The 21,379-nt window shown below is 38.5% G+C and overlaps 1 protein-coding gene and 1 pseudogene across 2 annotated transcripts; both read right to left on the bottom strand.

Annotated features, from left to right (window-relative positions):
• Nucleotides 1-2,569: 2,569 nt before the first annotated feature.
• Nucleotides 2,570-9,173, bottom strand: LOC110308212 (cathepsin R-like). Of its 2 annotated transcripts, none has more exons than XM_021180612.2 (7): nt 9,048-9,173; nt 8,637-8,759; nt 8,402-8,551; nt 5,270-5,494; nt 4,413-4,575; nt 3,492-3,609; nt 2,570-2,669 (listed from the first exon to the last, which is right to left on the bottom strand). In XM_021180612.2, the coding sequence occupies exons 1-7, from the start codon at nt 9,171-9,173 to the stop codon at nt 2,570-2,572; spliced, it is 1,005 nt and encodes a 334-aa protein (XP_021036271.1). The 2 variants fall into 2 exon arrangements, with proteins under 2 accessions (XP_021036271.1, XP_021036272.1); XM_021180613.1 differs by having other exon boundaries at nt 8,637-8,756.
• Nucleotides 9,174-19,776: 10,603 nt separating this feature from the next.
• Nucleotides 19,777-20,261, bottom strand: LOC110307547 (lipopolysaccharide-induced tumor necrosis factor-alpha factor homolog pseudogene; annotated as a pseudogene).
• Nucleotides 20,262-21,379: the final 1,118 nt, after the last annotated feature.

Genomic DNA, 21,379 nt, shown 5'->3' with positions numbered 1-21,379 from the left:
TGGATATTATAAATAAGGCTGCTATGAACATAGTGGAGCCTGTGTCTTTCTTACCAGTTGGAACATCTTCATAACAGCAGATTTCTTATCTAAATTAGGATCTACACAATTAGTTAATTGACAAGAATTATAATGAATATGAAAAGACTTGCCATGATTGGTGATCTTAACTATCTAACAATATAGCGTACGGGTAAGGTACACAAGCTTTCACAGCTATAGGGGAGTTGACCTGAATGGCCAAAAACATCTTCTGACAAAAGCCCATTATCTATATTAGTCCCTCTGCTTCATGATTCAGCTTCTTTAGCTGTTTTTAAGTAGGTACCAGGTCGGTTCTCATTGCTGCAGTCTGTGGTGGAACCCTATGCTTTTTATTTGTTTGCTTGGATGGTTGTTGTTTTAAGACTTAATCATTTCCTATATTTCACTATGAGTTATAGCTCTATCTACCTTGGTTATATAGCTTCATTTAAGTTTGCTCAGTGGTATGCATCAAGGGAATTACCCAGTTTTCCCTAATTTTGTAGAGTCATGTGGTATGTGTTATTAAGTTCCTGTTTTCATCTTTAGTTTTGCTAATTTTGATATCCCCCCTCACCTTTTAATTAATTTGGCTAAGGGTTTTTCATTCTTACTGATGTTCTCAAAGAACCAACTCTTGGTTTCATTTATGGTTTTATATTGTCTTATTGTTGTTTTATGTTATTCATTTTAGACATAAGTATGATTATTTCTTGACATTGTACACTTTTTCTGTGTGATTTCATCCTGTTCTACAGCTTTCAGGGTTGTGGTTGTTACTCATAAAATGTATTTCCAGGTTTATTTTTCTCTGTAGGCAGTTAGTGCTGTGAATTTTCATCTTAGAATGGTCTACATTTTCTCCAATATATAGTTGGCAATGTTGTAATTAATTTTCAATTCTTGAAAATATTTTTGTTCTTAATTTCTGTCTTGAAAAATGTTTATTCACTAGTGAGATGTGCAGTTTCCATGAGTTTCTAACCATTTGGTTTCTGTTGTAATTGACATTCAGCTTTAGTTAGTGGTCAGATAAGATGAAGAATATTGTTTTAATTTTCTTCCATCCATTGAGAATTAATTTGTATTCTAGCATGTGGTCAGTTTTGGAGAAGGTTCCATGTACTTCTGAGAAAAATAAGGTGTTCCTCTCTTTTTCATGTGTTGGGGTAAAACTTTCTGTAAATGCCAATCTGGCATATTTGATTTATAACAGTATTAAGTTTCAGAATTTCTATTTTCACTTATTTTGGAAAACCTGTCTATTGTCAAGAGTGAAACATTGAAGACACTCACTATAAAGTGTATGGAGGTCAGAATATGATTTAACCTGTAGATGTGTTTCTTTATGAACTTGGCTGCTTTTGTATTGATTATTAGGCATTAAGTGAAATACCTTTTTGTGGTTCAGTCTTCTTGGTTTTATGTATGCTTTCTGTACATTGAGAGAATCTTGGTTTTAATAAGTTATGGAAATATTCTTCTTTGAATTTTTGTGGGTTTTGCACAAGTTTCTTCACTTTCAATGTTCCTAAAATTTTATAGATTTGGTCATTTTGTGGTGTCCCAGCTTTCCTCTATTTTTTGAATGAGGTATTTTTTTAATTCAACATTGTTTCTACCTTGCCTTCAATGCCTTAAGATTCATTCTTCCATGTCTTATATTCCTTATTGAATCTCACCTCTGAGATTTATGTTTGAATTCTAATTTTCATTTCCAGATTTTCTTCATTTTATGTTCTCCTTACTGATTCTATTTCTACTCTAAATATTGGACTAATTTATTTCACTTTTCTGTGTTTTTATTGATTTCTTCCTTTCTTTCTGTAACAAAATCTATCATTCTTATAAAGGCTCTTTTAAGATTTTTATCTTATGGTTTCTGCCACGTTGAATTAATCAGAGCCTCCTGTAGGAGGATCGTTGGGCTTATTGTCAGCTTGAAAATCATAGAGAATGAGTAGTCACAGCCCTGCACTATGCAGGGAGGAACACATGATGCCATCACACTGCCTAGCATAGCCAAGAATTGAAACTGGGTGAATTTGTGTCAGTAAAAACTGGCAAATTCAGAAATTTTCATGTAGTCTTTCAGAACAGGGTTTCTGGTGGATAAATGGAACTCTGAAAAAAGTGACAACCAATGGTAGAAGACCATGCATTACTAAGGAATAACTCACACTTTCTCCTAAACACCAGCAACAAATTCATTCCTGAAATTATGATGAATTTTATGTTTGACCACAAAAATTCACTAGAGAAAAAGAAACTATGAATTGTATTAGAATTTTATTTTTATTGTATTTTATTTGCACAAACATTAACAGTGAGAATAGAGTTATCACAGGAATCATGAATATTCATTAGTGAGAGCAACAATTCTGACTCATAATGTCAAAACATTGAAAGCTCCAAGAATTCAAATAGTAACAGAGCTCTTCTAGGATTCAACTCTTTAACACAGTAAGGGAAAGCTGGTCATTGAAGTGGATGACATTACTGTGGAAATGCTGTCTCACATTCCTCCCTGTGTGCATCAGACTGCTCATACAATGGGATAATGTGCATATGTAGCAATGCCACAGTGGTTGTTCTGGTCTCTAATAATCTTCATGTAGCCTCCAATGCCCCATCTTCTACCCCAGCTGAAAGGAATTATGATTTTCATTTAGTAGAAGTATAACAGCATGAAGAATTTATAACAACACTTGACAAAATGACACCTTCACAGAAGTATCAGAAAAGGAAGAGGGTCTACTTCTGATTACTAAGGAGAATATCAAAGAAGATTCTAAATGCTACAGCATTACAAACGTGTTATTTTCTACCCAGAGGTGATTCATAAATAGCACAAACTTAATCCTGACACCCAGAAACCAGTGGAGGAATGAGAATGATATGATAATATATTTTGAGAAGATTGTTCAGTCTGGAAGGAAGGTAAATGGCTAAGGACTAGAGGTCAAATTCCTGATCCATTTAGAATCAAGAGTGATATTACAGTGCCCCTATAACACAAATTATTGAGACATGGGAATAGGGCATACCTGGCATAAACAGGCTAGACAAATTAGACAGTGACCTTCTACACCAACAGGAGACACTGCCTCAATATAGAAGTTGGATAATGTTTGAGAAAATAAAGCATCAGACCTCTACAAATGTTCATTTGTGCATACACACACACATACACACACACACACACACACACACACACTCACTCGTTCACAGACATAAAGATATGTAAGTATTCATATATGTACATGCCACTCCATATTTACATAGGAAAACAAGAGCACAGTTTTTCAATGTAAGTGGGAAAGTGTTTTCTAGTCTATGCATCCAATTACTGACCGCAACAGGCAATTTTGTCATGAGTCTCCTAGAAGGGCAGCCAATATTCTCAACCACTGACCTATCTCTCTAGCCCCTGTAATTTTAGATACAGATTTTTTGGCAGATCATACCTGTTCTTGATTAGCCAGTACTTATTGCCATCTGTTTCATTTCCCTCAAATCCATAGCCAACCACCAGAACTGCATGATTCACAGTATTATTGCTGCAATTTGGCTGACGATAAATACCTGAGAGATAAAATGGAAGCTTTTGTGAGGCATCCATGACACATGACAGTGACCACTGCCAGAAACTATAGGTAACCATTTTCAAAATTTTCTGAAATGATTTAACTACCATTAAAGTTAATATTTGAATAAATTGTTACCAGGATTACTAACATGTATAAAGCTTCACACACAAAAAAACCCTGAAGAAACCCAAATCAGATTTGTTGATAAACACTTTTTTATGTGGACATGAGATGAGTCCTTAGAACCGTGTGTTTTTGCTACTACTATCTCATAACGTCTTAAACTCACAGGATATAAGTTACTTAATTCAAGATACTCTCTTAAAATTTAATTGATTACCTGGGCAGTAGTGGCGCACACCTTTAATCACAGCACTTGGGAGGCAGAGGCAGGCATATTTCTGAGTATGAGGCCATCCTGGTCTACAAAGTGAGTTCCAGGACAGCCAGGGCTACACAGAGAAACTCTGTCATAAAAAGTCCAAAAAAAAAAAAAAAAAGAAGAAAAATTTAATTGATTTCAGATGATCATTTACTATAATTATATAAAACAGCCAGCAAACAGAGGAGAGTTGTAAACTTATCTATCCAATAAATTTTATGAATTATGACATATTAACTTGAATTTGTGTGTTCAGATGAGAACATCCCAACATCCCTCAGGCTTATTGAATGGACAGGAGGAAAATCCAGAAACCCATAATTCACATCACATTTTACACAGAAAAGTCAGCCCATGAATATGAAGTGGCATGGGGATAATACAAGATTTTTTAAAATTTCATCACACATGCTAACCTCCATCGTAGAAACTGAATCTGTTAAAGGAAGCATCAACTGCAGCAGAGATGGGCCCAATAGTTGCCACAGCTTCCATTAGAATATCCTCGCTTTCTGGGAGGGACACAAATCCTGTGATTTCAGCCTTAGAATTCTTTGGATTGTACCTGCATGGTCCTTCCTTTAAAAGAAAAAGTGGTAAGGGAGTCAATTACTTTTGCCAACCTGTAGCAAAGCAGAAGTCACAACCACAGCACTCTGCAATTTGCAATGCAGCAGAACATGTTACATTCTTGGCTGTTATTAGTTATCTCAGAAAGTGAAAGTGTACTAGGAAATCTGGAACAGAAAATTAATCCTCTTGCCTTCAATTATGACAAATTGGTCTTCCTATTCACAAGGACTTTTATTTAAGACTATCTTTAAATAGTTTATTTATTTTTATTTTATGAGTACTAGTTTGTTCTTTGGCTGCACATATATCTGTGCACATGTATTGAATGCCCTGGATATGAAATTATAGATATCTGTGAGCTGCCATGTGAGTGCTGAGAGTTGAACCTGGGTCCTCTGGAAAAAGGAGCCTATGTTCTTAATATCCAAACAATATCTCCAGGCCCCCAAAAATTTTAATGACAGAGAAGTTTGTATTATATGTACAATAGTTTGCAAATTATTCCTATTTACAGAACCAAAGAGAGCTGCATGGAAATCATCACACCGAAAAGATGTGCAAAAGATGATACTTTAATGACAGCATTGATAGTGCAGAGATTTTCTGCTAACTAATCTGAACTCTGAAGGTAGATAAATGTCCCTACAATTGTCCAATACTCCAAGATGAGTTGCAAGGACAACATAGGATGTCAACTTACTTTTCCTTCATAGGGATAGGTTGCCTCAGCCTCCAGACCTCCATTGTTCAAAACATATTCATAGGCAATGTATGGATCACCCCATTGGCAGCCATCATTTCCTTGAGTTTTAGTACAGTCCACTAGGTTCTGCACACTCAGAGGGGTGAGTTTGCCAGTTTTGTTGAACATCTGTCCTTCTATGGCACCAGTCACAGCAAAAGCCCAACAAGAATTACAGAATTTCTAAGCAGAAAATAAAATATGGTCATCCACAAAGAAACACTAACTACACTTACAACAAAGGCAACATACAACTTATGAAAATTATATACTACCAGTTGATAGATGCTTAGGAAGGGATGGTAACTCTCCTAAGGACATAACTCTCAGTTCATTGTTCTTGCCTCTTTTTTGTGTGTGGACCTATTAGTTTTATGTGTTATTAATGACAGTAAAATGGAACATCAGTTCTATAGAGAGAACAGGGCAGAGGTTGTTTATTAGAAAGTGTGTGTGGTGATTACTAAGATCAATACATATTTTAAAATTATAAAAATCATTCAATGAAGAATATATTATTTAAAAGATGAAATGTATCAGAAGACGGAAGATCTCCCATGCTCATGGATCAGTAGAATTAACATAGTGAAAATTGTCATCTTACCAAAAGCAATGTATAGATTCAATGCAATTCACATCAAAACTACAACATAATTCTTTCCAGATCTTGAAAGAGCAACTCTCAACTTCATATTAAAAACAAAAATTTCAGGATAACCAAAACAATTCAGAACAATAAAAGAACTTCTGGAGGAATCACCATTCCTGACCTCAAGCTGTACTACAGAGAAATAGTGATAAAAATTGCATTGTATTGATATATAAACAGACAGATTAACTTATGAAATAATCAAAAATGCATGAATAAACCCACACACTTATGGGCACTTGATTTTTGACAAAGAATCCAAAACCATACAATGGAAGAGGGAGAGCATCTTTAACCAATAGTGCTTGTCTAACTGGAAGAGTTAAAATACATGCATATTTATCACCCTGCACAAAATTTAAGTCCAAGTGGATCAAGGACCTCAAAATAAAAAGACATACACTATATCTAATAGGAGTGAAAGTGGAAAATGATCTTGAATGCATTGGTACAGGAGACAACTTCCTGAACAGAAAACCTATGGCTCAGGCTTTAAGATCAACATTTGATAAACAGGACCTCATTAAAGTTTTCTGTAAGACAAAGGGCATTGTTAATAGGACAAAATAGATGCCAACAGATTTCAAAGCGCTCTTCACTAATGCTACATCTGACAGAGGACTAGTATCTAAAATATATAAAGAACTCAAGAATGTAGGGTCCACTAAACCAAATAACCTAGGTTAAATGTGGGATACAGAGCTAAACAGAGAATTCTCAGCAGAGTAATCTTGAATGACCAAGTAGCACATAAAGAAATGTTTAGCATACCTATTTGTCATGGAAATGCAAATCAAAACAAGCTTGAAATTACACATTATAGCTATCAGAATGGCTAAGAACAAAACCTCAAGTGACAGCCCATGCTGGCAAGGGTATGGAGCAAGGGGAACACTCCTACTTTGCTGGTAGGATTGCAAACTTTTACAACCACTCTGGAAATCAATTTGACAGTTACTCAGGAAATTGGAAATAGTTCTACCTGAAGATCCAGCTATACTGCTCCTGGGAATATACCCAAAAGGTGCTCCACCATGCCACAAGGACATGGGCTCTAATATTTTCATAGCAGCATTATTTGTAATAGCCAGAAACTGGAAATAATCAAGACGTCCCTCAACCAAAGAGTGTATACAGAAAATGTGGTTCATTTACACAAGGAATACCATTCAACTATTAAAAACATGGACATCATGAGGTTTTTAGGTCAATGGATAGAACTAGAAAATATCATCCTTAATGGAGTAACTAAATACCCGAAAGGACCTGCATGATATATACTCACTGATCAGAGTATATTAGCCATAATGTATGGAATATCAATGATACACTCCCACAGACCCATAGAAGTTAAACAAGAAGGAAGGCCCAAGTGAGGATATTTGAATCTCATTTAAAAGGAGAAAAATAGGAGGGACCTATGGAGAAAGGGGGAGGGGAGGGGAATGGGGGTAGGATCAGGTATGGGGAGAGATAGGAGAGAGGCACAAAGAGCCAGGAGAATAAATGGAAATCTGCAAATACTAGGGAATGAGGGTATGGGTAGTGTCTAGGAATTCCCAGAGACCTGGGATGATGGTAGGCTCCCAGGAGTCAATGCGGGTATCCTGAAGTGCCTAACAGTTGAGACATGGAACCTAAAGAGGCTATCTCCTATAGCTAGGCAGAACTAAAAGTAAAGGGATAAAGACACCAACTGACTCACAAAACTTTTGACCCAATATTTGTTCTATCTAAAAAAAAAAAAAAAAATACAGACACAAAGATGGAAGAGAGTCTGAAGGAACAGCTAACCAATAATCTGCCAATTCAAACACATCCCTTGGCTAAGCACAATTTCCTGATACTATTAATGCTATTCTGCTATGCTTACCGATAGGAACCTAGCATAACTGTCCACTGAGAGACTCTATCCAACAGCTGACTGAAAAAGATGATGATAACCACGTCCAAACACTGGAAAGAGGGCAGGGACCCTTATAGAAGAGTTAGGGGAAGGATTAGAGGCCCTAAAGGGGACAGGAACCCCACATTAAGACCAACAGTGTCAACTAACATGGAACTCTGGGAGCTCTCAGAGACTGAGCCACAAACCATAGAGCATACAGAGACTGACTAGAGATCCCCAGCACATAAGAGCAGAAGGCTGCTTTGTCTGGCCTCAATGGGAGAAGATGTAACTAAACTTGCAGTGACTTGATGGGTCCCTGCATGGGTCAAGCAGTACCTAGGGGGGCCCACCCTCTCAGAAGTTAAGGAAAGGGGGAATAAGGGAAAGGTACTCTGTGAGGTGAAACTGGGGTATGGGCAGCATTGGGGATGTAAATTAATTCATTAAAAAACGAATAGCACATCTCTCCATACTAATTGTTCACACAGAAACCCCAACTCTTTTTCTACTCAACATGGTTTAAGAACATGGACTTCTGACACTGTCATACCTGTCTCCGTACTCGAGTCACATAGCCTTTCTTTCTCCAGTCCACAAATTTAGGTAGAACATCACGAACTGCCCGCTTCCTGATGATTTTTCTCTTCCTGTGACTCCAGATTGGAAAATTGTTCATCATTTTTCTGAATTCTTCAGTAGTCTTCAAGGAAAATCCACAAAGAATTATAAAACAAGAGATCCCACTCAAGAAGAACACAATGTGAAGAGTTCCATGCTACACTCACCAGGTCACCAAATTCATTCATTTTCAAGGTGAAGTTATTCTTCCCCAGGCTATTCTCCCAGTTGTGCAGTTTGATCATTCTCATGTTTTCTTCCCATATTGCTCTCCTCCGTCCTTCTTCCTCCTAGAAATGAAGGTATAAGGTTTACTATTTATTTCTGATTAATTCCTGCAGGTAGTCTTGCAGCTGCAGGTGAATAAAGATTAAAGGAAAGGTTTCAGGACAATGTCACCATTCTCTGCATACTGAGGAAAGGGGAATCTGGACACCATTTGTTCACAATGATAGCAATTAGATAATCTCTGAGTGTGGCATAGACTGTTTCACCTATAATTGGCCTTGACAATTCAAAAGGAATGCTAATTCATTCATGGGCCCTTCTGTGGTTCCATTAGTTTCTGCCTTACTAACCATGGTGTATGATTTTTCATACTGTTTCTTCCAATCATGCCATTCATCATTCAAATTGGGATCAAGTGCTAGGGCACCTGAGCCCACTCCCAAACACAGGATGGCCAAAAAGAAAGCAGGACTCATTCTCAAGACCTGGAGAAGAAAGATATATTAAGACATGAACATATAAACATTTACAAAGTATCTTCTTACTTCTTCCTCAGAAATTAAGGCATCTATGGTCATTAAAATTCTTTGAACAATTCTTTCAAATACCTTTCTGGAGATTGTAGAAAAGGGCTGAAGATATGTTTGAACTCAGCCAGACACGGGAGTTTTATTAGGTCTAATGCAAAAACAAAAAGAAGTGCACATGTGCAGAATTGTAGCAATGGAGATGTAAGGGGTACTGCATGATATTACTTCAGAAAGATATATGTGCACAGGGATGGCCAGAAAGTACAAGCAACCATGGATTTTGAGTATACTAATTCACTGTTTATGCCATGTAAAACTCCTATTATGTGGTATCAGCTCCGAAATTCAAGATGAGCTCAAGGTTCAGGCAATTTGCATCATATTCCTTTCTAACATACAGCAGGTGGTGGGCTTGTCTCTAACTCTCCCTTCTTGAATGGAAACTTTGTGTAATATCTTCTATAAAGAATGATGGCAGAACCAGGTACTATTCTGCCCCACTTTTGAGACCATGAGACCAAACTCCTCACTCACTACATCAATTAGAATAGTATTCATGGTGAAACCATACAAAGCCAGATAGGAGTCAAGCTGGAGTACGAGAGAAAGTATTTAAAGGGCTTCCATGTTCAAGATGCTCTGGTTGCTATGGCAAAGTCTCCATATCACCTGGGAGGAACATGCCAGTTTTTACTACATCTGCACATGCCAGTATAAGTTGTTGAACACAGGAATTATGGGCAAAAGAAAAATATCTATTGCCCAGGAGGTGACAATGATGGTTACTGGTGTTCAAGGCAACAGATGTAACACTTTTTGGACAGAACCACACATGCACTTATTATGAACTTACACAAACCTGGACCCAGGTAGAGCCTAGTTTCCTCTTTGCCTTCTTCATCCCCCATCCCCACATCCCACTCACACACACCAGGCTGAGCCTTAGAATTTATTCTCTTTCTTGGGGATCTGTGTAACCCTCCATGAAGTCTCTGAAGGCTCCCTTCTAACTCTGTATTAGCAGGGCCTTACCTGTGGTGATTGCTGTTTCCTCAGTGTGTTCTGCAGAGTGAACTCTTCAGAAATTGCTGAGGTTCCAGGATCTGTCTCAGCAACCCCTCACTCAGGCTTTAAATCCCAAATGGTCCCATTCCTTAGTCCTGGTCGTCTTCTGATTGGCTGTGTTGGTGACTGGATTCGGCCCCCAGGCTATGGAAATTCAGACATTTTTAGATATATAATCTTAGTTTGTGCTAATGGGGTGGGTGTGTGCAACCTCTGTGTACAGTGGAGAACTAAATTTGTGAACCTTGCCAGAGGAAGTTAGATAGCAATCTTGTAGGCCTTGGATCACATTATGCCTAACATTTTGCTGGCTGGTGGTGTTCCTTAAAAAAAACTGTGTGGCCTTGAATTCTCACAGTTTAGAATGGAAGGTTTTGGTTACTGACCCTTACATGGGCTTAGTTAATACATTCTATTTTGTGATTAGTTAACAGCTAATGTGTGATCCTGTGAGTAAACAAACCTTGGGATGTTGTATTGACTGTGTCTTGGTAGGACACAGCTGAATCTTGCAGAAATCTCTAGGAGACAATGATACCCAAAGTTGTAAAAAGTATTTGAAGTTGAAGACTAAGAGGGGGAATAAATGGTTTGCTTGGGGAGGAGTATCTCTTGAAACTCTCTGACTTTTCTCTTTTGGAGGCTACACTGAACAGCCATGTAGAAAAACCATCTTATGTATCATTCTTCATGGTGGTACACACTAGGGAAGTTCTATATTTAACATTTTCATGACACACCCTGGTGTACTTGGGGGCATCCACATTGTTTTGCAACCAGTACAAGAGATATTTATACGGTTTTCCTCTTCAAGGTAACTCTCAATAAAAATCCTCTAGTCCATCCCTCTTTTAGAGCCCACCCTTTCTTTTTTTCCCTGTGTAGATATTTGGCTACTGCTTTGCACTGTGTGATTTTCCTTACAAGAGTCTTGGTGAAAGGTAATTTCCATGCACTGTTTTTAAAAAGTGGGAGAGTTAAGAGACATGTTTTCCGAAAATAATATCACCCACCTTTTTCTTATTTTCTCAGGTCGTATTTTACTGTATGCTTCTTAGATGCCATATTTCATTGCTCAGTTATTATTATTGCATATGCTGGCTTCTTCAGATAAGGAAGAAATATAAGATATTCATGTACACTGTAATCTACTATGTGTATAAAATCTAAAACTAATCTTAAGAGTTGCTTAATGTCACAGAGAGAATGAAGTTTAATTTAAGATCATATATGTTTATTTTTGAGAAATCAGGAAGTGCTACTAAGGGGCTTTGGGGCTTACTCTATTACCCACAGTCCTGTGTGATCTGTTCACCTTCTGCTCATGTCTTTGTTCAGAATTCCTATTTATTTTTAAATCAATCTTTTGAATTTTATACAATACATGTTTAGTATATCTTTTCATTCCCTGCACTCCTCCCAGACCCACACTCTCCCCCTACAAATACAACTTCACATTCCTTTTCTCACTTCCTGAGTGACAGAAAAGGGGCACTAAGAACATGGAGTCTGGATTGTGTTGGCCAGCCATTCCTGAGTCCCTTCCTTATATTCTGTGTGATATGAGCAGTGTCACACCATTGGAGAAATCTGGTTTTTGCTTCAAGCAGGTAACATGAACAGATTCTTGGTTAGTGGCTGGGCTTTCTGAATATTTTCATTGTGCTGGGATTTTTGTCTGGTTAAGCTCTCCAAGTCATATGCATACTGTCGCAGTCTCAGTGTTCTCACATGTGCATATGTACTTTGCTGTTTGAGAAATGATATTTTCATAAAATCAGCTACCACCTCTGACCTTTGTTCTTATCCTGTTTTTCACAGATACCTCAGCTTTGGGGGGAAAGGTATGATAAAAAAAAATCCTATTTTGGCTAGAGGAAGTGGCAACTTCCGGATTCACATCCCCTGCTGCTAGGAGTCTTAGCTAGAGTCACCACCATATGGCCCCTGGGATCCTCACCCGTTCCAGGTCTAGGCACATCCTAGAGATTTCTCTGCCCTCTGACAATTTTTATTCTCTCCCCTGCTCTGCCTGCAACTGATTCTCCCACACCCCATTTCCTTCTCCTTCCCTTCTACACAGTTCTCTTCCTCCATCCATGCTTAGAGTCAGCCAGTTCTGGAATGGTTTGAAGTAGGAAACAGCATTGGTTGTAGAGGTAGCTTTAAAGACTGATGGTCTCTGACCATCTAGCTCTCTAACTATACTCAATGCTTACTTATATCTTCTAAAAATTCTAATTTTTTTTTTGCTTATTCTTGGTTAAAAACCACTGTCTTAAGCAACAAGCACGTGTTGCCTAGCAGCAGGGGATTAAGTAAAAAGAAACTTATTGCTATCACTGCCTTCTCTGTCCAGGAAGCCAGAAGCCTCTCTGGCTAGTCTGGTTAAGTCTTTGTGAACCAGGGAGAAAGGAAAGGCAAAAAATCATACAGGCAAATATGCACAGACACATAATTTATACATACATTTACATTCACATTCTCATTTATGCATTAACACATTCACATTTTTGGGGGGCCTAACCACCTGTCTCATACATTCCACAAGTATTCATGCATGCTTACAAACACAAACATCCACACATGTATGTACAGGTAAACAGACACATAGATCTGGATAGATGGATAGATGGATAGATAGGGCAGAACTTCCAAAGCCAAACCACTCAACCAACAATTTTATTTCTTTTCTTTGGCCTTTTTATACTTTCTTAGGCAAAAAAGTAAATTACCTCAGATATAAAATGTTGCATCAAATGGGAGCTACAGAAGGATGTTGGGATTGTGTTCAAAGCAGTGTTTCACTATAATATGTTTATTATAACTTCAAAGCAACAGATTTCACATGGCCTTGAATTATCATGGTGCACACCTGTGGCTATATCCTTGTACCTAAATGTTTTTCCTTGGTTTTATTTATTATTAAATTTATTTCTCTACTTTACACAAATTTTTCCCAATTCTATGTCTTTTTAGTATAATTATGAAACATTGTACTTTGTATCATGAAGACTTTCCTTACTATATGAGGAGTGGGCACATTCTCTTTTTGATTCTAACTTATTACATCTTTCTTGCAAAGCAACTATGACCATTTATTAAAACTATCTTCCTAAAATTATTTAAATCAAATCAGGAATTCTAAAGAACCATTAATTAATCTAAACATCATTAATTCATGAAAGTTTATTTTATATTGATCTGCAGGGAATCTGATCAATATTGTGGGGTAATGTCCAGGAATTAATATATTAATTTAATACTGACAGGAAAGACATATCAGCTTCAAGAAGCAATCCTGATATGAAGTCTCTTTGGAACCTTGCCTTTGAGCTCACCCATCACAGACATTGCAAAAACAATGGACCACCTCCAAGAAGGCCACCTGCTAGCCTTAGCCTATGTTATATGGCTCCTGACACATTCTTCTCCAATATCTATTTTATTTACACTTCTGATAAAGATTCAAGCATCCTTTCCTGGGGCATCTTTGTTATTTGACTTCTTTTGGGGCGCTGGATTGTAGAGTGGTTATCCTGTTCTTTATGGCTAATATCCATTTATAAGTGCGTACATATCATGCATGTTCTTGTTTTGAATGGCTGAGTAGGTTTTATTTAAAAAGGAACTACATTTTCTTTATCCATTCTTCAGCTGAGGGACATCTAGGTTGTTTCCAGTTCCTGGCTATTGTGAATAAGGATGCTGTGAACTCAGTTGAGGCAGGACTCTCAGTGGAGGGATAAGGACAGTAACCCACAAAATCTTTGACCTATAATGTGCCCTGCCTACAAGAAGTTCAAGGACAAAATAAAAATTAGAGACAGAGGGTATGGCCAACTAATGGCTTCCCCAAATTGAGACGCTTTCCATGGACAAGAACTAATCCCTGACATTAATAATGAAACTCCATTATACTTGCAGACAGGAAGATAACACAACTGTCCTCTGAGAGGCTTCACTTAGCAGCCAACGGAAAAAGATCCAGTGGCCCACAGCCAAACATTAAATGGAGCTTGGAGAGCCATATGTAAGATTTAGGAGAAGAACTGGGGGACCCAAAAAGACAGGAACTCCAAAGACAGTCAGAGTCAACTAATCTGGACACTTGGTGGCTCTCAGAGCTTGAATCACCAATAAGGTTAGACTAAGACCACAGCACATATATAACATATGAATAACTTTGTCTTCATGAGGATCCCCCTGTAGCTGAAACTGTCTGTGAGTCTGTTTCCTGCCTGCCTTTCTGAAAAATGGTCCACCTTGTCTTGCTTCAGTGGGAGAAAATATAGTTAGTTCTGTGATGACTTGATTTGAGTATAGGAGTGGTGTTGGGGGATCTAACATACAGAAGGGGGCTCCCCCTATGAAAAGGAGAATGGGGGAATAGGAGGAGGATCTCCATGAGGTGTTGTTGGGAGGGGTGATATTGCAATGTAAAGTGAATGAATAAAACAATAAAAAGAAACCCATCCCATTCATATCAAGCACTCCCAGTTCCCTGGCTCTGTGTTAATTGTTATCTACCACATTTAGAAGCGTTTCTAATGTCAGTTGAGAAATTCCTTGATATGCATATAGCAACATGCCATCAGAACCCTATTATTGCTAAGTTCTCTAGTAGAATAATAGTAATGTTTCCCCCTGGATCTATGAAATCTTGTCGTGGGTTCCCATCTCATTAATTGTGTCAGGTATGGTCTCCATATCAGGGAGTTGACCTTAAATCCAATAAATTGTGGTTGATATTTCCTAACATTCCTGACACTGTTTCACCAATTGGCATATGGCAGGCAGGCCATCCTTGTATCTCACTGAGTTTGAGGCTGGGTGACATTACTGTTTACTTTTCTTCTCAAGTATCATGCAAATGTCTCATAGCATTATGAGCATCATCCATTATGAAGGTAACTTCCTATTGAAAAACAAATTTCTCCATATTTTATGGCTTAAGAAAAGGGTCACATGACTCAAAAGATGAAATGTATTTTTAGCCTCAGGGTTTTATTTACCAAAATATGACTAATTGGGGTATTTCTCCATTTTATGTGCTGACTTATTTTAAACTTCTTTTATGTATGTATGTATATATGTATGTATTTTATGATTATTATACAGTAGTAGGTTTTCATATGGCTTTTCAAATGACCTTTAGTGTTAGGTGTTCCTCCACATACTCCCTTTCTACCCATAGCAAAGAATATTTATATCAGATAAAGTAATACATCATTATGTCCAGAACTGACTGACAGACCCATTTTTATTTTTTTTGAATTTTTTTATTACATATTTTCCTCAATTATATTTCCAATGCTATCCCAAAAGTCCCCCATACCCTCCCCCCACTTCCCTACCCACCCATTCCCACTTTTTGGCCCTGGAGTTCCCCTGTACTGGGGCATATAAAGTTTGCATGTCCAATGGGCCTCTCTTTCCAGTGATGGCCTACTAGGCCATCTTTTGATACTTATGCAGCTTATTTTTATAATCTGCTAAAGAACTAATAGGAAAACACATTGCTCAACTATATCCTGTACCTGATGAGTCAGATTCCAAATGAATTGTATCCAGACACTAGAGTTTGCTCAAGACCCTAGCATTTTTTTTTACCTTTACTGAAATTTGGAAACCACTGTTATGGAGTTATTGTAAAATGACAGCCAGAGCATTATTGATGCTTTTATTTCCATGACTGCTAACACCTCACTAACAGGAATCACCTCTTCCTGGAGTAACAAAATGATGGTACATTTGCACTTGCAACTTCATTACAAATATATTCATCTTTTTTCTCCCACTTATCATAATAGGACTCTAGGATTGATTTTTCTCTAAGCATTGTTTTAGAACACACAAATCCATATGGTAACATACAAAATTACGAAAATAAACAAAGAAGAATTGTGGAGAATTAACACATGGTGTCTTTGAAATATTGTGCTATAAGATATAAAGGGATGTATATATAACCTTGCAAATATGGCATAAAACATTGAAATATTCACTTTGAGATGAAAACTATTACCTAACAAAGATTTCAGTAAGCTATTATAATGCTACATAAATGAAAATAGCAAGAAAAAGGACTCCATCTTTGTCTTGATGTTCCACTGCATCTAATAAGTTAAAATCATTCATAGTGGTGCATATATCAACATTCATTCTATAACTATGTATTTCAGGATGCTTACAAAGGGAAATATGTAAATTCTGAGGTAATGGACATTTCTAATCACCATGTGTAGGTGTGTACATAAAATTATTTCTTCCCTAACCTAAAGAAAGAAATGCCCAGGAATATACAAGGAGCCTACAGAACTCCAAATAGATTGGACCAGAAAAGAAATTCCTCACGTCACATAATAATCTAAACACCAAATGCACTAAACAAAGAAAGAATATTAAAAGCAGCAAGAGAAAAAGGTCAAGTAACGTATAAAGGGAGACCTTTCAGAATCACACTAGATTTCTTACCAGAGACTCTGAAAGCCAGCAATTCCCTAGACCCAGCAAAACTCTCAATTACCATTGATGGATAAACCAAGATATTCCATGACAAAACCAAATTTACACAATATCTTTCCACAAATCCAGCCCTACATAGAATAATAGAGACCAACATTTCAAATGTAAATGTTCAAATCCTTTACTGTTAGCTCATCACTGACAGTATATCAGAGACTACATACAGGAGAGAAGCTTTGTGAGAAAAGATCTTTACCTGAAAATTATGTCTAAGAAAATATCTAGAAATTTATAGCAGGGGTGTAGGTGGTGTGGGTGGTCTGGGAATGTGGGGGAGTAGTTCCTACTGGAAAATATGTGGCATGTATTTTACCTAAGCAGAATTCTTTGCAACACTTGAGCCTCTACAGTAGAGTTTATTATAAATATCAGGAACTTGTGAAAACATTTATGTAGTGTTCAAATCTTAGAAACTATGAAGCATTTATGCTCGAGAAATTGAAAATGTGAGAATGAAGAAAATTTTTCAGTTTGTTCACTATCAAATATTTCATAATAAAGAAAGTAAAGAAGCGAGAAGAATGTTTAACACTTTCTTGGAGACTGAAAGAATCCATTGCAGGGGAAATCTGATTATGATGGATAATACACCCCTCAAAATAGAGATTGACACCAATAGCATTATGCATAGTTAATTCAAATGAAGAAACTCAGACAAATCATATTTCTGAAAAGAGGATTTGACAAACTGAGCCACCAAAGTAGAATGCTCTTCATGTCAGTATTCCTACAGATACACAGATTACCGTGGGTGTCAAGTATTCATAATTGTTTCTTATGCTGGTTTCAAGTTTCAGGATAGCAACTGTCTTTGAGTCCCTTGTGCTCTGGTCACCTACTCCTTCCCCAAAGTCCTGTATGTAACTGCAATGAATTTCATTGGTTGAACAAGTTGAAAAAAAATTCCACACTCATTCATCAATTAGGTTCTTGGCTTTGCAGCATAACTTCATGTAAATTTTTGATAGTATTTTTTCAATTCTTTATCATTATTTTTCTTTTTAAATTTTTTATAATTTTACTTTTAAGATTTATTTACTTATTCTATGCATGTGACTACACTGTTGCTCTCTTCAGACACACCAAAAGAGGACATTGGATCCTATTACACATGGCTATGAGCCACCATGTGGTTGATGAGAATTGACTTTAGGACATCTGGAAGAGCAGCCAGTGCTCTTTACTGTTGAGCTAACTCTCTAGCCCCCTTATTTTCTTTTTTGATTTTTGTTTTTTTCTTTTTTTCCTTCTTGGCATTTTATTAAAACTTGAGAGCTGTGGCTTGCTGCCATTGATGACGACTAAGGGCTCCCAACAGCCAAACCTTCAAACACAACTTTTTAGCAACAGTCATCTTGCTGCAGCTGAAGCCTGAGGTGTGGGCCAGGAAGAATTTTCTAGTGTAACAGAGCAACTTAAGATTCTTTGGGCAATGCCTGGAAACACAACACAAGGCCTTTCTTCATAACAGGTGAACTGGATTGTTCACTGAGTGATCAAAGATTTTATTTATTTAAAAGCAGATATCAAAGTCATGTATGGTACCCACAATTCACTGCAAAAATAATGGCTAGCACTTCTGGATCATTGTATGAACAGCTCAGTCAATGGCTAGGCTGCATCTTAACCAATATGCAGACTTCTGTTCCGGGTCAGGTTGACTCCATACACTGTTATTTGCAGCAGATCCTGTGTAGGCTTAGGATGGAGCCAGGGCCTCCTGGAAAGCTGGCCAGACTGTGACAATATTATACATGGCAGAGTGGTCACCCTAGAAAGAGCCCTGAATTTGTCTTTGACATCCTTCTACCTGGTCTGGTGATGTTGGAGACCATGATGACCGTACCACATAAGCATCTCTAAAAACTGAAATCATGCTTCAGAGAGTTCCACTGCCAATCTCTCGGCACTGAAGCACCAGCTCAAATAGGGGTCCCCCGACTCCCTCAAAGAGGCCCCACAGAGACAAGGCTTTCAAAACTACACCAAACCTACATAGGCAGTCAATGAGATTACCTGTTTGTTTTTCTGTCAAAGAAAAACAGAACAAAAAGCTCAGTGGGTGCAGAGGCACATAGCTAGGGCCCTGGGTGTCTGAGAGGCAAAGACTGAGGATCCCCTTGGAGCTCCAGGCTGGCCTGGCCAACAAGGTTGACTGTATGTGAAAAACTAAAACAGAACCAACTAAAAACACACCAGCAAATGGAGAAATGAAGGGTGCGTCATGATTACAAAAGTTATTCTAGAAATGTCTCCCTGCCAAGTAACTTTCATCTGTGTTTATGAACAAAAGGAGTTCCCAGAAACTGTATGAGAAAGGAGACCCTTCACAGGACAGGAGCTGAGATAGGAAGGAATGTGAGCCTTTTATTTAGTACTTGTGACCTAATCTGTATGTGTCTGGTGGGTGTGAGCAGCCCTTCTGTGCACTTGGGAAAAACAAAACAAAACAAAACAAAACAAAAACAAAACAAAACAAAACAAAACAAAACAAAACACCCAACTCTATAAAATTAAAGTGATTCTGAGGGCCGGAGAAGTCTGTAATTACAGAACCACAGTCTTTAAGGCAGGGTCTCTGTCATTAGGGATGGGAATAGATCAAGCCAAACAGTGAAAAATAAGGTAAATCGTGGCTTCGGGGTTTGAGACTGGCACTAATGGCAAATCAGCGGAGGAGATGCAAATGGGGTAACAATTACAGTTAATGGGGTAACATGAGCAGGTAGAAAACCCTTGAGACAACACCCAAGGTCCACGTCTTCGCATGTGCAGGGCACAACTCCAGCAGCAGCTTGGAGGCTTGTTGCTTTTCCTACCTTTTCCACCCCCTAAAAGACACGAAGATGGAGCCCCGAAGAGATGACATCAAGCTCTTCTGGCTGTGCTGGGCAAGGGTAAGGTGACTTCTGGTAGCAATTGTCTACTACCTCCGCAGTGGCGGGCTGGCCAAGTCCTACAAGCGCTTGTAGATGCCCAGAAGTGCTTTGCAGTTGGGGCAGTAGTGGTCCACATCTTGTAGGGCATCTACACAGAACGGGATGAAGCAGCAGCTAGCAATGATCCCAGCAGACACAGACTACCACAGGAGAGCCAGGTGAGGACTCCACCAATGTAGGACAGCTGGGTCATGATCATCTTGCTGCAGGAAGGACAGCACATCTGGACGGAGAGGTCATAGAAGGAAACAGGCTACTGCACATAAACTGTTTGCACAGCAGTTGTGTTGGCATTGGGGACAGGCACAGGCTGGATGTAATACGAAGGTGGATTCATGCCCTTCCCATCTGGGCCTGTAATGAGCACTGTGGCTGGTCCCAGCATAGGTGCTGGGGTCGTTGGGTACTAACTGTTGACACCCACTGTTTCTTCATAGGTTGGGGGTGCAGTGGGCACTACTGAAGGGCCTGCATCTACTTGGTAAGGTCCTAGAGCCGACATTTTACAGCTGCCCTTGACGCCAGTTGAGCCGAGAGGGCTCCGGGGAGGCAGGGCAAGCAGGGGGCGGAGATGTTTCCCCTTATTTTCTTATATGTCATCTAGAAATTGAAAATGTTGGATAGCCCTATGACTCACCTAGTTCTCTCAGTGTCTGAGACACCACAAAGCTTTACCACATCCTATATCATAGAGAAGCCTGAACTGTGAAGTCATAAGAATCGGTGAATGCCAAAAGAACTCACACAATATGTATTCACTGATAAGTGGATATTAGCCCAAAACTTAGGATACCCAAGATATAAGATACAATTTGATAAACGCATGAAACTCAAGAAGAATGAAGACCAAAGTGTGGACACTGTGCACCTTCTTAGAATTGGGAACAAAACACCCAGGGAAGGAGTTACAGAGACAAAGTTCGTAGCTGTGATGAAAGGATGGACCATTTAGAGACTGCCGTATCCAGGGATCCATCCCATAATCAGCTTCTAAACGCTGACACCATTACATACACTAGCAAGATTTTGCTGAAAGGACCCAAATATAGCTGTCTCTTGTGAGACGATGCCGGGGCCTAGCAAACACAGGAGTGGATGTTCACAGTCAGCTATTGGATGTATCACAGGGCTCCCAATGGAGAAGCTAGAGAAAGTACCCAAGGAGCTAAAGGGATCTGCAACCCTATTGTTGGAACAACATGATGTACTAACCAGAACCCCGGAGCTCTTGTCTCTAGCTGCATATGTATCGAAAGATGGCCTAGTCGGCCATCAATGGAAAGAGAGGCCCATTGGACTTGCAAACTTTATATGCCCCAATATAGGGGAATGCCAGGGCCAAAAGAATGGGAATGGGTGGGTAGGGAAGTGGGGGGCGCTATGGGGGACTTTTGGGATAGCATTGGAAATGTAATTGAGGAAAATATGTAATAAAAATATTAAAAATCAAAAAAAAAAAAGAATCGGTGAATGCCTCTCACATATCTGTTTCTATATCCTGAGTCTACAATCAACTTAGCACAATTCTGTAATATGAGGTAGGCCAGATAAATCCTATCAACACACTTACCTTTTAAAGATAATCATAAATTAAGAGCTACTGATGCTGAGCTGGAAGGA

The sequence above is a fragment of the Mus caroli genome, unplaced genomic scaffold (genome assembly GCF_978045245.1).
Source record: "Mus caroli unplaced genomic scaffold, Mus_caroli_1 scaffold_15, whole genome shotgun sequence".
NCBI lineage: Eukaryota > Metazoa > Chordata > Mammalia > Rodentia > Muridae > Mus > Mus caroli.
Note: the sequence above shows the minus strand (reverse complement) of the source record. Positions and strands in the feature narration are given on the sequence as shown.

Bases quoted from the DNA above. Each gene is read 5' to 3' on its own strand.
- LOC110308212 (XM_021180612.2), bottom strand. From the start codon at position 9,173: ATGAGTCCTGCTTTCTTTTTGGCCATCCTGTGTTTGGGAGTGGGCTCA. The intron at 5,495-8,401 runs GTATGACAGTGT...TTTTCTGCTTAG, and splicing joins TGACTCGAGTACGGAGACAG to AAATTCTGTAATTCTTGTTG. The intron at 4,576-5,269 runs GTAAGTTGACAT...TTTCTTTTAAAG, and splicing joins CCTATCCCTATGAAGGAAAA to GAAGGACCATGCAGGTACAA.